The sequence below is a fragment of the Scyliorhinus torazame genome, chromosome 9 (genome assembly GCF_047496885.1).
Source record: "Scyliorhinus torazame isolate Kashiwa2021f chromosome 9, sScyTor2.1, whole genome shotgun sequence".
In the NCBI taxonomy this organism is placed as follows: domain Eukaryota; kingdom Metazoa; phylum Chordata; class Chondrichthyes; order Carcharhiniformes; family Scyliorhinidae; genus Scyliorhinus; species Scyliorhinus torazame.
In genome coordinates, this window is record NC_092715.1 from 149,714,976 (window position 1) to 149,732,385 (window position 17,410).

A 17,410-nucleotide genomic window follows, 5' to 3' on the forward strand; every position below is an offset into this window, starting at 1 on the left:
ACTCTTGCACCTGTGTAATGCTTTTAACATAGTTAAATATTCCAAAGCACTTCACAAAAGGTATTCTTATACAAGTTGTACTGTAACTTCCAAAGGTATCCAGTTTCTTCAAATATGAAATTAAATGAAAATCACTTATTGTCACAAGTAGGCTTCAAATGAAGTTACTGTGAAAAGCCCCTAGTCGCCACATTCCGGCGCCTGTTCGGGGAGGCTGGTACGGGAATAGAACTCACGCTGCTGGCCTTGTTCTGCTTTACAAGCCAGCTGTTTAGCCCACTGTGCTAAACCAGCCAGCTTTTAGATAAAAGCACGGAAAGCGTATCGATTAAATTTGGAAAACATCGCTCACAGATTTCACAGATTTAATCACCTGCTCATGGTCGCATTCCAAGCATTATTTGGCATCTTTGAATCTGTCTATATATGTGTTTCTGGAACATACCTCTTCATTCACCTGAGGAAGGAGCAGCGCTCCGAAAGCTGGTGACATCGAAACAAACCTGTTGGACTTTAACCTGGTGTTGTAAGACTTCGTACTGTGCTCACCCCAGTCCAACGCCAGCATCTCCACATCACAGATTCTTTCTGAAAAGTTGCCAAAGCCGCTGCCAGCATTTCGTATAATGAACCAGTGGTTGTGACCCATGGTAGTCGCAGAAACAAGAACTTCCTGCCAATGGTCTTGGGAACTGAAGTGAGAAAGGAAGTTTCTTTGGTAGTAATTTCAGAATTATTATCTGATCAATGAGTAATTTAGGACGGGGACAATGGATTGAAAAGGTAAATATGTGGTGCCCAAGGATGATTTTCATTTCATGGGACACTAACACCAGTACTGGGAAAGAAAGCTGCATTAATAGAACAAACTGCACCTGAATATGGCTGGAACAAATGTCCCAGGAAGGATCAATCGGGCTTTAGCAAGGCCATTGAGCTCCCAAGCCTGAAAACAATCCTAATCCAATTGATTTCCCCTACAATTTTTTAATATGCATGTTTAATGTTGTTCCAGCAGGAAATGCTCCTCTCAACTGTCAGGTCATGACATAGGAATATATAACCGGATTAGGTATTATGTCCCTTAGACCTTTAATAGCCGATTAATCCTCCCTCAGGTTCAGTCCTCGTGGTTGAATGTTCAAGTCGGACCTGACCAGGGCTCAGTCTAACTGAAACATAGAATCCCTACACTGCACAAGGAGGCCATTTGGCTCATTGAGTCTGCACCGACCTTCCGTAGGAGCACCCAACCCAGGCCCAGGCCTCCATTCTATCCTATCGTAATTTGGACACTGAGAGGCAATTTAGCTTGACCAATCCACCTAACCTACACATCTTTGGACTGTGGGAGGAAGCCGGAGGAAACCCACGCAGACACTGAGTGATTTTTGTACAAGGATGCATCAGTAAACATAAATTCCAATTGAATCCAAAGTAGTTGATCTCTCGCTTGCCTGCATTGAACTATCACCTGCCATAGTTTGGCCATTCACTTCCCGTGTCTATGTCCCTTCTGCTTCTATTTATGCAACTTTCGCAGTCTCTTAACTTAATGTTGTCTGCAAACTTGGATAGGCAATTCTATTCCTTCATTCAAAGCACTTTATGAGGCAAAATATTGCAGAAATTGGAAATCCAAAACGCAAATAAAAAATGCTGAAACTATTTAGGTTTGCCAACTGTGATAATAACAGGTATTGCAGTACCTGAGAGGTGGATGCCCAATGGCTAGACCTAGGAGTCTACCATTGGCTAATGCACATAGCTCCGCCCTGAGAGGCGGGGTATAAGAACCAATGCTGTCCCAGCAGCCTTCACTTTCTGTATCAAAGCTGCTGGGTACAGTTCTAGCTGATTAAAGCCGATTAGTATGACTCTCCTTGTCTCATGAGTAATTGATTGTGCATCAATTTAATCAGCTATTACTTCTGAAAGGATGGACCTCCGCATCAAGCCGGAGTGCCTTCAGCTCAGTCCCCACGCAGACAACTCCGCTGCTATTTTTAAGCACTGGCTGACATGTTTTAAGAGCTTCATCGACACAGCCACCGACACCCCCACGGAAAGGCAGAAGATGCACCTTCTACGCTCCCGAGTCAACCCTGCAATCTACCCTCTGATCGAGGAGGCGGAGAATTATGCTGCAGCTATCACGCTGCTAGAAGGACATTACATCCGTCCTCTGAACCAGGTCTACGCCCGTCACCTGTTGGCAACGAGAAGGCAGAGCCCTGAAGAAACACTGGAGGACGTCTATTGGGCTCTACTAGTGCTGGGCCGGAACTGCGGCTGCCCACCAGTCAAGTGGAATGAGCACATGGAACGTTTAATTCGGGACGCTTTCGTGGCAGGTATGTCTTTTCCCGACATCCGCAGAAGGCTCCTTGAAATGGACACACTGGGCCTCACTGAGGCACGGGCCCTGGCAGGGTCTATGGACGTTGCGTACAAAAAATTGCACTGGCTTTTGCTCACGGGCGGACGGCACCTCCCTGGGCTGCGTGGCACCCCGTCGCGGCAGCCCCCCAGACTTTCCCGCTAACCCCGCAGGCCAGCGCCGCTAGATGGCCCGTTTTCACCGCCGGCCAACGCTGCTTCTGTGGCCAAGCGAATCATCCCCGCGCGCGCTGCCCGGCCCGCACAGTCACCTGCAAAGGGTGCGGCAAGAAAGGCCACTATGTCGCGGTCTGCCAGGCCCGTGCTGTGGTAGCGGTCGCCAGCGACTATCATCAGCCTTTGTTCAAGGTCCCGGCCGTCCAAGGCCCACTGCCGCCCTCCTTCCCATAGGCAACGTGCGACCCACGGACGCGGCCATTTTGCCCCCCCCCCGACCACCACGCTGGATGGGTGGGCGCTGCCATTTTGTCCCTCGCCGACGCCATCTTCTGTATCCCCGGACTCCATATGCGACCCGTGGCTGATGCCATCTTGGATGGGGCCCCAGAACTCCCCCTTGGTACAGCTGGCCTCCATTACCCTGAACCGGCCTCAAGCCCCCAGCACCGCCGACTCCACGCTGCCTGACCAGAACTACTCCTTGCTACAGCTGGCCTCCGTTATCCGGAACCGGCCTCAGGCCCCCAGCACTGCCGACTCCACGCTGTCTGACCAGACCTTCCCCTTGCTGCAGCTGGCCTCCGTGACCCTGGATCAGAGTCGGCCCCGGACGCTAGCGAAAGCCACCACAACGATCGCTATCAACGGCCACGTGACGTCGTGCCTGATCGACTCTGGGGCACGGAAAGCTTTGTCCACCCCGACACGGTCAGGTGCTGTTCCCTTGTCACCCATCCCATAAACCAACGGATCTCCCTGGCCTCCGGGTCACATGCAGTGGAGATAAAGGGGTACTGCCTAGCGAACCTCACTGTCCAAGGCAGCGAATTCCGCAATTTCCGCCTGTACGTTCTGCCGCACCTCTGCGCAGCCACCCTTCTTGGGCTGGATTTCCAGTGCCACCTACAAAGCCTGACCTTTAAATTTGGCGGCCCTATACCCCCCCCTTACTGTCTGCGGTCTCGCGACCCTTAAGGTCGACCCGCCTTCCCTGTTTGCGAACCTCACCCCAGATTGCAAACCCGTCGCCACCAGGAGCAGACGGTGCAGTCCCCAGGACCGGACCTTCATCAGGTCCGAGGTCCAAAGGCTGCTGAAGGAAGGCGTCATCGAAGCAAGCAACAGCCCCTGGAGGGGTCAAGTAGTGGTGGTAAAGACCGGGGAGAAACATAGGATGGTCATCGACTATAGCCAGACCATCAACCTGTTTACGCAGCTGGACGCGTACCCTCTCCCCCGTATAGCCGACCTGGTGAACAGGATTGCGCAATACAAGGTCTTCTCCACGGTGGATCTCAAGACTGCCTACCACCAGCTGCCCCTCCGTCATGGGGACCGCCAGTACACTGCCTTCGAAGCAGATGGGCGGCGCTATCACTTTTTAAGGGTTCCCTTCGGTGTCACGAACAGGGTCTCGGTCTTCCAGTGTGAGATGGACCGAATGGTTGACCGGTACGGCTTACGCGCAACGTTCCCGTATCTTGATAACGTCACCATCTGCGGTCATGACCAGCAGGACCACGACACCAACCTCCGAAAATTTCTCCAGACCGCGAACCTCCTTAATCTGACCTACAATAAGGAGAAATGCGTGTTTAGCACCGACCGTCTAGCCATCCTAGGCTACGTAGTGCGAAATGGAGTCATAGGCCCCGACCCTGAACGCATGCGCCCCCTCGTGGAGTTCCCCCTCCCTCACTGCCCCAAGGCCCGAAAGCGTTGCCTCGGCTTCTTTAGCTATTATGCATAATGGGTTCCATAATTACGGAGACAAGGCTCGACCCCTGATCCAGTCCACAACCTTCCCCCTGTCGACGCAGGCCCGCCAGGTCTTCTGCCGCATCAAAGCGGACATTGCAAAAGCCACGATGCGCGCCATCGACGAGTCCCTCCCCTTCCAGGTCGAGAGCGATGCGTCCGACGTAGCTCTGGCGGCCACCCTCAACCAAGCGGGCAGACCTGTGGCTTTCTTCTCCCACTCTCTCCATGCTTCCGAAATTCGCCACTCCTCGGTCGAAAAGGAGGCCCAGGCCATAGTAGAAGCTGTGCAACACTGGAGGCATTACCTGGCCGGCAGGAGATTCGCTCTCCTCACGGACCAACGGTCGGTGGCCTTCATGTTCGACAATGCACAGCGGGGCAAGATTAAGAACGACAAGATCTTGCGGTGGAGGATAGAACTCTCCACCTACAACTACGAGATCGTGTACCGTCCCGGGAAGCTGAACGAGCCTCCTGATGCCCTGTCCCGTGGCACTTGCGCCACTGCGCAAGTGGACCGCCTCCGAGCCCTCCACGAGGACCTCTGCCACCCGGGGGTCACTCGTTTCTTCCATTTCGTTAAGACCCGCAACCTGCCCTACTCCATCGAGGAGGTCAGGTCAGTCACCAGGGACTGCCGTATCTGCGCGGAGTGCAAACCGCACTTCTACCGGCCAGAGAGAGCGCATCTGATAAAGGCTTCCCGTCCCTTTGAAAGCCTCAGCATGGACTTCAAGGGCCCCCTCCCCTCCACCAACCGCAACACGTATTTCCTGAACGTGATTGACGAATACTCCCGGTTCCCATTCGCCATCTTCTGCCCGGCCATGACCACGACCACCGTCATCAAGGCCCTCCAGGGTATTTTTACACTGTTCGGTTTCCCCGCTTACATACATAGTGATAGGGGGACTTCCTTCATGAGCGCCGAACTGCGTCAATTCCTGCTTAGCAAAGGCATCGCCTCCAGCAGGACGACCAGTTACAACCCCAGGGGAAACGGGCAGTTAGAGAGGGAGAACGGAACGGTCTGGAAGACCGTCCTGCTGGCCCTTCAGTCCAGGAATCTCCCAGTCTCCCGCTGGCAAGAGATCCTCCCAGTGGCCCTTTACTCCATTCGGTCGCTGCTCTGTACTACCACAAACCAGACACCTCACGAACGTCTCCTTTTCTTCCCCAGGAAGTCCTCCTCCGGGACCTCACTCCCAACCTGGCTAGCGACAACCGGACCCATCCTGATGCGAAACATGTGAGGGCGCACAAGTCTGACCCATTGGTCGAGAGGGTCCACCTGCTGCATGCCAACCCACAGTACGCCTACGTAGCATTCTCCGACGGCCAGCAAGACACGGTCTCCCTTCTGGACCTGGCGCCCGCCGGAGCCCCACGCGCACCCGCACCATTGCCCCCACCCCCACCCTCCCCGCAGCACCTGACGGGAGGGTCAGTACTGCTGCCGCCCCTACTCAGCGCCGAACAGGCACCAACGCCCCCTATAGGCGCCCCTCCCCCTGCCCACTTTTCGCCCCAACAGCGCCGCCTAGGGGTGACGAAGCTGCCAGGGAGGAAGACACCACGTTCCCGGAGCCACAACCGCGGGGGCCTACACCAGGATCATCGCCGAAGCCCAGACGCTCCAGAAGGACGACCAGGCCACCCGATCGTCTGATTGCTGCACCATAAAACAATAAAAACTTTCTCTGTTACCCTCAACATCATGGTACCTGCAATACCTGGTCCTACCATGCAAAAGGCGTCAGTAACACTGGCCATCACCCCGCTGGGTACTTTTTTTAGCAGGGGGTGAATGTGGTAATACCAGGTATTGCAGTACCTGAGAGGTGGATGCCCATTGGCTAGACCTAGGAGTCTACCATTGGCTAACGCACATAGCTCCGCCCTGAGAGACGGGGTATAAGAACCAATGCCATCCCAGCAGCCTTCACTTTCTGTATCAAGCTGCTGGGTACAGTTCTAGCTGATTAAAGCCGATTAGTATGACTCTCCTTGTCTCACGAGTAATTGATTGTGCATCACCAACATTAATGGAAAGAGAAAGAATGAGCAGTTTACGTTTGGGAAATTATACTGTTGTCACAAGTTTTCAGCAAGTACACAAAGCAGGGAAAGGGCAGGTAAAAGGGAGAAAAAAGCAAAAAGGAACATCTGTCTTAAGATGCAGGTAAGAATGATTTAAATAAAGAATAACTTGCACTTATAGAGCTCATATATAAATACAGAATCAAAAGGGGTCCATGACCTCCTTGCCATCGAAAGAAACTTATCTGGAGTCTGCAAAATAATTGTGTAGTAGTGGAAGTGGGATTGTTGCGAGAGAGGAAGCAGCAGTAAAGTTTGGCTGCCACATGTGCCACTCCAATTTTAGAACTGCTACAGTAGAGGTCTTCATAAATATTAGAGAAAAATGAATGGGGATCAGTAACATTGGTCCACTATTTGTTGGACAGGTTCTATAAAAGCTCACTGTTTATTGATTGTCCATTTAATGGTTACTTAAATATAATGCTTAAAGATGTCAATGGTGGTTTGTTCCAGATATCTTTCCAACCATCTTTGTTCTGTGCAAAAAATAACTTAAACCACTAAATTTAAAAAAACAAAATGCTGTGTTTTTGTAAAAGTTGGACTAATATAATATGCAGTTGAACTCCTCATTGGTTTAATTCTGATTCTGAGAAATTTGATCAGATCAGCCTCCATCTGCACATTGTGGGCGGGATCCTGTGATCCTGAGGCTAAGTGTTGACGCCATCGGAAACGCCGTCGCGTTTCTCGACGGCGTCAACACGGCCTCAGGATCAACAATTCTGGCCCCTATAGGGGGCCAGCACGGCACTGGAGAGGTCCACGCCGCTCCAGCTGCTGATCCTGTCGTGAAATGGGCGCGGCGGGATCCGTGCATGCGCAGTGGGGCCGGCGCCAACCCGTGCATGCACAGTGGCACAGCGCGATTTCCGCACATGTGCGGTGTCTCCCTTCTCCGCGCCGGCCCGGACGCAACATTGCGCAGGGCTGCAGGGGCTGGTGCAGAAGAAAGGAGGCCCCCAGCCAGAGAGGCCGGCCTGCCAACTGGTGGGCCCCGATCGTGAGCCAGGCCACTTCAAAGGCCAACCCCCCCCAGGCCGCCCCTGGACCCTTCCACACCGAGTTCCCGCCGGCTGAGAGCAGGTGTGAACGGCGCCGGCGGGACCCGGGTTTTTTATGACAGCCGCTCGGCCCATCCTGGGCCGAAAATTGGCGGGGGGGGCCGCATAGAGCGGCCCCCGACAGGCACCGCGCCAGCGCCAATAGCGCCGATTGGGGTGGCGTGGCGCAAGTCACGCCGGTTGCGGGGATTCTCCGGCCCTGCCCCAAGCTCCGAGAATCCCGCCCATAATCTCAGGAAAAATATATTGGCCTTGGAGATGTAGCACCAATTCATCAGAATGATACGGAGGCTCCAAAAGTTAAATTATGAGGACTATTGAGTAGACAGGTTCGCAAACCGGGGTCCGTGGAGACTTTCCAGGGTTCCTCAAAATAATAGGTACTTGTTAGTTGCGTTTTCTGCGAGTTAAGATGCAACAACAGAGTGTGGCTGCCACATGTGCACCATAGTGGGCTGGTGTACACAGCAGGGTGCTGAGAGTGACACCAAGTTTACTCCGCAGACCTACAGTTATCAAGACAAATATTGGGTGAGTTGAGCCTTGTTTGAGAGGGAAGTTTGAAAAAGATTTACGCATGCATATGGTGCATTGAAAAGGCCCCCCCCCCCCCCCACGATATTACCAGCAAAAATGTCTGAAAAATGTTGGCCCGTGATACAGTGAACTGGGAGATGATTACCTACCTAGGTGCCAGTTTTCTTTTAAGGGGTAATATCTCCCACTGGTCATCCTGTGAGGATGAATCTCTTTCATAAAATGAGGAAAGCTATTTAACTGCAGAAACGTTTTGCATTTTCTTTTGGCATGTGGATACTGACTTAATTTGAAAAACTAATTTTCTATGCAACAATTTAACAAATGTATCTTACAACTTCTTTAAAAACAAGTTTTTCAGCCATTATCTGCCAAAGCTAAACTTGAAATGAATCCACGGGCAGAAGTTGACTTTGCTTCACCAAAAATTAACTTGGAAGTAAATCTACAAGACATAGCCATCGAACTGAAAAGACCTCAGGTAATAGTTGTGGGTTAATTGTTTACTTGCCATAACCAGCTACAGTTGTTTAATTTGTTTTCTGTGTCACATTGTAACAGCTTAATTACTTCAGTAGTTGTGTTTTAGGAGTGCAGGATAATGCAGGAAAGCCACTCCAAATATGGTCATGCCTTTCTCATTCCTCTCAGCTGCAGTATTTGGGCTGTTTCAAAAAGAAAGACATGCAATGCTTCCCAGAATGGTTCTCAAATATTTTAATTTTTATTTATAATTACATAAAAATTGTGATGTCTACTTTATTGAAGTTTCTTTTGATAAGGTTCGTAAAGGACTTCTGTATTCCACAAGTATAGCTGAGGACTATTTGAAATAGTCGGAGAGTTGCTCTATGAAAGCATGATCAATGGATTTTGTGTGGGTGGGGAGGGGGGGGCTGCAGTCAAGGAGGTTCAGGAGGCATGGGGAGGAGGTGCAAGGGGGAGTGGGGAGGAGGTGCGAGGGGGGGGTGGGGAGGAGGTGTGGGGGGGGCGGGGTGGGAGGAGGTGTGGGGGGCGGGGTGGGGAGTACTAGGCCAGACCAGGTATGCCTGTGTTTCACCTTCTGAATGATACTTGGGGCAGGATTTGCCTATCACCCCACTGCCTGTTTTTTGGCAGCGGAGGCAGCCCGCCAGTGGGATCTACCGACCCCGTCGATATCAACGGGACCTGGTGACAGTCACCGGTCGCCAGGAAACCCATGCACTGGTGTGGGACCGGAATTTCCCTCCATTGTGAACAGCCGGTAATTCTAGCCCTTGATATCATATCAGACGCGATTCTAGTTTGTTAAATGATACATTATGGGAACAGAAGCTGATCATTCAGTTCCTCAACTCTGTTTTACCAATATATCCGGACTGATTTGTATCTCAGTTATGTTTACTCGCCTTTGCTTCATATCCCAAGCCTACCTAGTTTAAGAACTATGAATGTTTACTTGAAAATTTCAGTAATGCTAGGTTAAAGGTTATTTTATAAATGAACGTTATTTTAGGGGTGTAAGTTCATCAATACTCTTGTGTCAGCGTTTCCTGAACGCTGAATTGTAAATAACCCATTTTTAAGATGATGCCTCCTTGATCTAAATTCTCCTGGTGAGGACCTATTTTTCTGCATCTACCGTTTAGCTCGGGCTCCTTGATGCCATACTCTGTCAAATGCTACCTTGATGTCAAGGGCAGTCACTCTCACCTCACCTCTGGCATTCAGCTCTTTTGTCCATGTTTGAACCAAGGCTATAATGGGGTCAGGAGCTGAGTGACCCTTGCCCGCGGGTTTCCCAGCAACGCGAGGTGGCTTCAAGGGGAAATTCCATTGACAAATGGCAGGAACAGAGAATCCCGCTGCCAGTGAACGGCGCTCCACCGAGAAACACGTGGCTGGAGGACCGAAGAATCCAGCCCATTATGTTCTTGTCAAAAATGCTGGGCATTTATAAGCCCAGCAACTGCAGGCCTACAAATTAACCTCTATGGTGGCAATGCTTTTAGAAAAGATAATTTGGGACAAAATTAACAGTTGCTTAGATAAATGTGGATTAATTAAGGAAAGCCAACATTGATTTATTGAGGGAAAATCATGTTTAACTGACGTGCTTGAATTTTCTGATGAGGTAACAAGAGTGTTGAAAAAGGTAATGTGATTGATTTTGTGTATATGGACTTCCAAAGGCATATAACAAGCTTATGAATTCAATTTGTTAGGAATAATGCTGAGAGGTAATATAAACTCGGGTTCAATTCTAAAACTGGTCTCTGAGCAGAGGGACAGAGAATATGTGCATGGCTAGTTGAAAGTGGCAGGGCAGGTTGAGAAAATTGTTGTTAAAGCATACGAGATCCTTGACTTAATGAACCTTTAAGAAGACACTGGTCCAGCTTCAGTTCAGGCCACCATATGTTGTGATGTGAAGGCATTAGGGAGAGTACAAAAAAGATTCATGAGAATCCTGGTTCCAGGGATGAGGAACTTCAGTTGCATGGATAGATTAGAGATGCTGGGGCTGTTCTGCTTGAAAAAAGTTGAAGGTGATTTGATTAGAGGGTGATCAAAGTCATGAGGGGTCTTGACAGAGTGGATGGGGTGAAACTTCTCATCTTTGGGGGCATTGAGAAGTAGAAGACACAGTGATATGAGGAAACCTTTTTTTGAGTGAGTGGTTAGGATCCAAAATTCACTTCACACAAGTGTGGTGGAGGCGGATTAAAATTATGTGTTCAAAAGAGAATTATGTAATTATCCTAAGAGGAAAAATGTGCAGGGTCTCTTCCTCTGCAGTATCATTCAGTGATGTGCAATTTGGTCTCTTACAAACCCTTGGATCAAAGACAGTTGGTCAATGAAGGCCAAACAACAGTGCACTTTCAAGTCATCCCTTAGCCACTTTTCCCCATGGTATCACAAACAGGATTCAAATATAGTTAACTATAAGATGCGGTGTAACAATCATCATGGTATTAAATTAGTTTTCATTGATTAGCAAGAAAACTCTATGTCGGGATTTCCCAGGGACTGATTTAATACAGCTGGGCACTGTGCCTGATTGAGGGACATGGCATAAAGAAGTCAAGGCTGCTGAAAGCACCTTGATGCCCTTGTCTCAGAACCCCCCCTGCCCTGTTCTCTCAAGTGACCTCTGCCTCACATCCCATTTGCGCTATCACTCTCCTTTTGTCTGAACCTTGGGATTCTAATGGGTGCATTACTACCAGCAGCAACCACTCCTACTGGGGCTGGCATTGGTGAGAAGCTGCCAACTTGTAATTGGCATTTCTCTGGTATGACTTCAGCCACTTGGAATCTTAATCGTGGGGAAGCCCCGACAGTGGCTGCTGATGTTGAATTCCCCCCACCCCCCCACCTCCCAGAACTGACAAAGGTTCCTTACCAGTCCTCTGACTGGTGGACAAGAGCCCTGTTGCGCTGATAGAGTCACGGCCCAATATTGTTGCAACTAGTGATGGATGATTTTCGCCCAGAACTTACCAGTGATGATACTGGTAGATAATTGATCTCTAAATCTCCTGGTTTCAAATAGATTATCACTGTCATTAAGACAGTGCAATTATGTAAACTGCTTTTCTGCTCATATTGGCAATAGTAATTTATTTTATCGAAGTTCTCATAGAGAACCCTATTTCTTTTTCACCGAACAGTTTCTCAGCATCATGGAGCTACTTGGATCTATTGATATGATGTCACGGAATCTGCCGTATAGGAAATATAAACCAAATGTACCCTGTCACAACAATGCTACAAAATGGTAAATATTTGAATTAATTCTGTTTTGGAATTGAACTTGATTATTTAAAAGGACATGATAATAGATTTTTTGGGGAGCAAACTTGATTTTATTTTTGTTAACTGAATTATTTTAGTTGTTCACTGAAGTACATAAGGTAGAGTAAGAATTGTTTAAAAAATGCACCCGTGCAATTTAACTTTAGTTGCTAACAAGGATTCATTATAATCCTTGGATGATTTATATATTTTTCCTGTAATAAAATGTTAAGTATGTATGTTTTACAATAGAATGAGAAGTGCAATATGCCGTTTGAAAGTTAGATATCACTCTTCTAAAAGTAAGATTTAAATTCGATCTGACTACAACTAAAATTCCATGCTTGCATTGAGACTTTGTCACATGCTATTTATTAATTCCTTAAATGGGCTCCTTGTGCCATAATGACTCTGGCTCTGAACAAAAAATATTTAAGGGTAAATTGTACATATTCACTTTGCACAGTGCTTTGTGAGCTAGAAGCTTATATTGGACATTTGGATATGGTGGTTAGTTCTCATTGCAGCACTTTTTAGTGTGCTGACAACGTGCGTTTGTAAAATGCATCCTTCAAATCACAGCTGGCCTATCACACTTTTACTTTCATATATTTAAAACAACATAATGAATGTATAACTTAGTAACATTTTGCTTTTAAGAATTTGTAAGAAATGTCTGCTAATTCACCAAATAGAAAATTTCACGTAATTATGATATGTTTTGTTGCAGTCACATGAAGTATTTAACTGGAGCAATTTTCAGTTTCAGTGCTTGACATCCCATTTGATGGAGCTAACATGCCAATTATTTTTTTAATAAATATTTTTACTGAGGTTTTGGTTTACAGAGCAGATATATAAATATGAACAAAAATTAGAACATGAAACAAAAAACGTCTGCCCCTCTCCATTGCGGGTTCATCAGGAAGATCTCGCTTTTGCTCAAAAAGGATACATACTCTTTCGAGCGCCATAAATCCTTCCATGCTGCATCGCGGGTCCGAGATATAGAGGAGCAGGTCATCCGCATAGAGCTGTGCGTTCTGCCTCCTCTCTGGATCTCTTTCCAATTGCTTGCCACCCTAAGTGCGTAATCGCCAGTGGTTTGATCCAAGGGAATAACAGATGTCCCTGCCTGGTGCTGCTATGGAGCTGGAAGTATTTAGAGTTGGTGGTATTTGTCCGTAAGCTCGCCGTGGGAAAGTTGTGCAGGTGTTTGACTCAGGTGGTTAACCCTGTTCCTAGCCCAAACCGCTCCAGTACTTCTATGAGGTACTTCGATTCAACTCTGTCGAAGGCCTTTTCTGCGTCCAGGGGGACGATCACCTCAGGTGTTTTCTCCCCGGATGGGATTGCGATCACGTTCAGGAGGCGCCTGATGGTCGATGTTAGCTATCTGCGGGAGGAGAACCGCCTGATGTGCGACTTCTCGGCACATCCCCGTCACGGGAAGTCCCTAACATATCAATTCTAATCATTTTCTAATTAGTGGGGTTTTATTACTGTTGCTTTCAATATACCATATTAATAGCATTACAGACATCACGGGCAGAATATTCCCAAAACATGGTGAAGAGTCAGGATCTGACTGAAAACTGTTTTTCTCCCCAGGAGCACGCCAGGGTTTTATTCCAGGTCTTCGGACACTTTTTTGGGGAGAAGGGAAAGAAAGCAGGGGGACATGTTTCGCGGCGTCACTCTAGCAGGGAGAGAGAGGCCTTATAGAGCCGGTGAGCCTGGCTCCACAGATATCTGCCTTTTTTAACAGGGGTGCCCCAATCGAAAAGTGACTTTCGTAGCCCCCAGTAGACAAGTTCGACCCTCGAACACAGAGGGCCAACCCCCTCCCCGCCGCTGCTTTTTTAATGAATGTCACCCTTGCATAATGGGAATCCCTCCTAATATGACCCACCTAGCAGTGCCAGGGAAGCCATGTCCCTCCAAACCCGGGGGCTGTACTCCCCTCCGTGCCTCTGGCGTGGCCATCATAACTGATTTCCATTTGGAAGCCAGTAGTGATTCTCGCTGGCATGGCATCACGGCAGGACTCCCCCGCATCTGACGTTGGCCAAAGATATGGCGTAAAGCCGTTTAATTACATTTAAATGTATTCTAATTTATTACAAATTTCCAGCTCTGTCACCCTGCCCAGCATCCAAGCACCTGGGGCATCCGATCCCCTTGGAGATAATTTCATAGAATTCTCATAGAATTTACAGTGCAGAAGGAGGCCATTCGGCCCATCGAGTCTGCACCGGCTCTTGGAAAGAGCACCCTACCCAAGGTCAACACCTCCACCCTATCCCCATAACCCAGTAACCCCACCCAACACTAAGGGCAATTTTGGACACTAAGGGCAATTTATCATGGCCAATCCACCTAACCTGCACATCTTTGGACTGTGGGAGGAAACCCACGCACCCGGAGGAAACCCACGCACACACGGGGAGGATGTGCAGACTCCGCACAGACAGTGACCCAAGCCGGAATCGAACCTGGGACCCTGGAGCTGTGAAGCAATTGTGCTATCCACAATGCTACCGTGCTGCCCTATCATGAGTGTCATGCTGTCTGGTGTCAGTTTATGGAGACCAGCACTGAACGGTGCTCGCACAAGATCTCCAAGGCAAGGGGGTTAGATGGTGGGAGTGCATATTAGACTGAGACCTAAAAAGTGATGCCACCCACAATGACAGGATTCATATTGCGACGTCTCGCAAGATTGCGATAGATCTCACGAGGCGGGGTGGGCCGAGTAGAACCCGGAAGGGGGATCTCCTGGCCTCTACCGGTTGCATTGCGTCGCACTGCTTTTCGGGCATAACGCGGCCAATAGATCGCGCCCATTATAAACTTAGCATTATGTCATAGTTCACATGAACATTCTATCCTTTAACCAAACTCTTGGTTTGACCAAATAATTACTATAAATTGCAAAGTATGAGTCAAATTGTTGTGTAAGATCACCAAATTTTTCCAGCCCCAAAATCGTAGGCATATAAGTTGACCTCCCTTTTCAGCCACGGCACACTAGTATTTGGCTTCAATTTTTCTCCTCCAATGCATGTTTTATTTGAATGGTACCTCATACCTGGTGTGGGGGAGCAACAGGTATACAAGCTGGATTGCGAAGGTCCACAGGAGCTTAAGACACGTTACTCTTTAAGTCGGGAATAGGTGTCATGTAAAAATGGTGAACACCCACACCAACCCTAGTGTTTCACTTATATACTCTTTTATTAGTTACCTCCCGTTTTGGAGAGATTTATTGAGGCTTTAAAGATTGACTTGTATGCTAATATCTAAGGCAGATGGTATTCTTTAAGTATGGAAGATTTTTTTATAAACAGTTTCTGTGGAAATGTTGACCTGACATCTCTTCATTGTTGTATTGCTTTTGAAATAACCAGGTGGGAATATGCTATAAATGGCATATTGGAAGAGAATATAAAGCCTGCACTTAATTCATGGTCATGGAAACACATTCGAAAGCACAGGCAAAAAGTAAAGAATTACAGAAAACTCTACAAATCAAGAATCAAAACTAAAAGTCCAGACGAAGAAGTTATTAGCGCACTGAAGGTTGGTGGACAGCTTACGTTAAACAAAATATATTTGATTGTTTTTAAATGTTATTTCAACCAATATAATTATTCTGTCATTTATATCCCATGATACGTATTAAACTATAACGGTGACCAACTTAACAATTTTGTTTGAGCTGTTACAAGCAAAAAGATAAAAGCAGTGGTGTGTTTTAGCTGTGGTGGGCCACACTATGTGAATAATTGCAAATTTATGGATGCTGTTTGTCACCAATACAACAAGAGAGGGCATTTTGCAAAGAACTGCAGGGGTGCGAAGAGCAAGGTGAAGGCTGAACAAGAAAATTGAACTTCAAAAAAGCCTCAATCAGCCTTGCATCTGACAGCTCATAGCAGGTAGAGGAGCAAGCTTACAGCATGTTTTATGCAAATGAGGCAGAGCCTATTTTTACTACAGTGGTGGTCGATGGTAAACAAATCAAGACTGAGATGGACACAGGAGCCTCTGCATCAGTATTTAGTTACAAATCGACATGGGCCTACTGTCAGCTCTTAAGCAGGCAGAGATTAATTTTCAGATGTACACGGGAGAGTTCATTCCTTGTTCAGGGCAGTGGCAGTCCATATTGCGTATATTGGGGGGGCATGGTGGCACAGTGGTTAGCACTCCTGCCTCACAGCACCAGGGATCCAGATTTAATCCCAGCCTTGGGTGGCTATGTGTGGAGTTTGTATGTTCTTCCCATGTCTGAGAGGGTTTCCTTCCGCAGTCCAGGTTAGGTGGATTGGCCATCTGAATTGTCCCTTAAAGGATAGATAGGGTTACTGGGTTACGGGAACAGGGTGGGGGAGTGGGCATAAGTAAGGCTCTTTCCGAGGGTCAGTGCAGGCTCAATCGGCCAAAAGGCCTCCTTCTGCACTGTAGGGATTCTGTGATTCTAAAGAAACCATTTAACTTCTTGTTCCTGTTCCAGCTCTTTGGAAGAGCTGTTATGCCCATTCCACTGCCTTTTTCCATTTGCACTTTGGGAAAATCTATTTCCTTTTGAAAGTTGATATTGAATCTACTTCCATCACTTTCTGGTAATGTACTGCAGAACACACTGTAGAAGAACAATTATGATATTGCCCCTGGCTCTTTTGTCAACCACACTTTTAAAAATCTGTAATCTCTGGTTGCTGACATTCTGTCACTGGAAACGCTTTCTCCTTACTTAGTCTTATCATAATGCTTTAGAATTTTAATATCTATTAAAGCTTGCCTTCTCTATCACTGTTCCAAGGAAAACAAGCACAGCTTCTCCATTCTCTACATACAAGATCTTCATCCCTGATGCCACTCTGTCTCTTCTATAATTCTGCCTGAGGTTTTGAAGAGTGGTGCACGGAACTGTCCAAGATGCTGCCAAAAACATATTGGCTTGGATCTTCCATGGCATGGCAATCATTGTCAGATTGCCACTCGGCTTGAACATTTCCACACCTAGACCCTTTTCTGTGTTTCTTGCCGGGTTTTTGGAATCTGGCTTCTCCAGAAATGAGAAGCGCAGCGTCACTCGGAAAGCTCCATTGCAGTGCTGTAGTATTGGGGGGCAGACTAGATCCCCTGCCTTTTAATGGCACTAGCTACCATATGTTATACTCAAAGGTCCAGTGTGAATGGTGAGTGGTTGAAGAAGTGAATGGTGGAAGAGGGTGAGGTGAAAGGGAGGGAAGGTCAGATTGGTGGGGAGGTGATTGGATTCGGGGTAGTTGGGTGGTCACTGGTCTCTGGGTATCAGGAGAATCACTGAGTGATTTGAGAGGGTCAGTTGTGCAGTTACCCAGGAGTTGGACTAGGTTTTTTTCTGTCTTGTATTTCCTGGGTAACACCCAGGTAATTATCATGGAATTGTCTTGAAGTCTCTGACTGAGTTGAAGACATTTATGCAGGATCCTGGGTTGCAGGAACAAAGACCAGCAGAAGTTCAAAGTTTCCAGGCACTTCCCACAGGGGTCAGCTTGCCTGGACTTCCATGGGATTTTGACGTGCATCTTTAGTTGATCTGGAGACCAATA

The 17,410-nt window shown here is 47.8% G+C and overlaps 1 protein-coding gene across 5 annotated transcripts in view; it reads left to right on the top strand.

The window, feature by feature from the left end:
- vps13a (vacuolar protein sorting 13 homolog A) overlaps window positions 1-17,410 on the top strand; it is a 753,359-nt gene that overhangs the window by 92,891 nt on the left and 643,058 nt on the right. For all 5 annotated transcript variants that reach the window (XM_072516625.1, XM_072516626.1, XM_072516627.1 and 2 more), the window contains exons 11-13: window positions 8,378-8,505; window positions 11,684-11,790; window positions 15,218-15,389. In XM_072516625.1, the coding sequence (XP_072372726.1) occupies window positions 8,378-8,505; window positions 11,684-11,790; window positions 15,218-15,389 (407 nt within the window). The remainder of the gene's footprint in view (window positions 1-8,377; window positions 8,506-11,683; window positions 11,791-15,217; window positions 15,390-17,410) is intronic.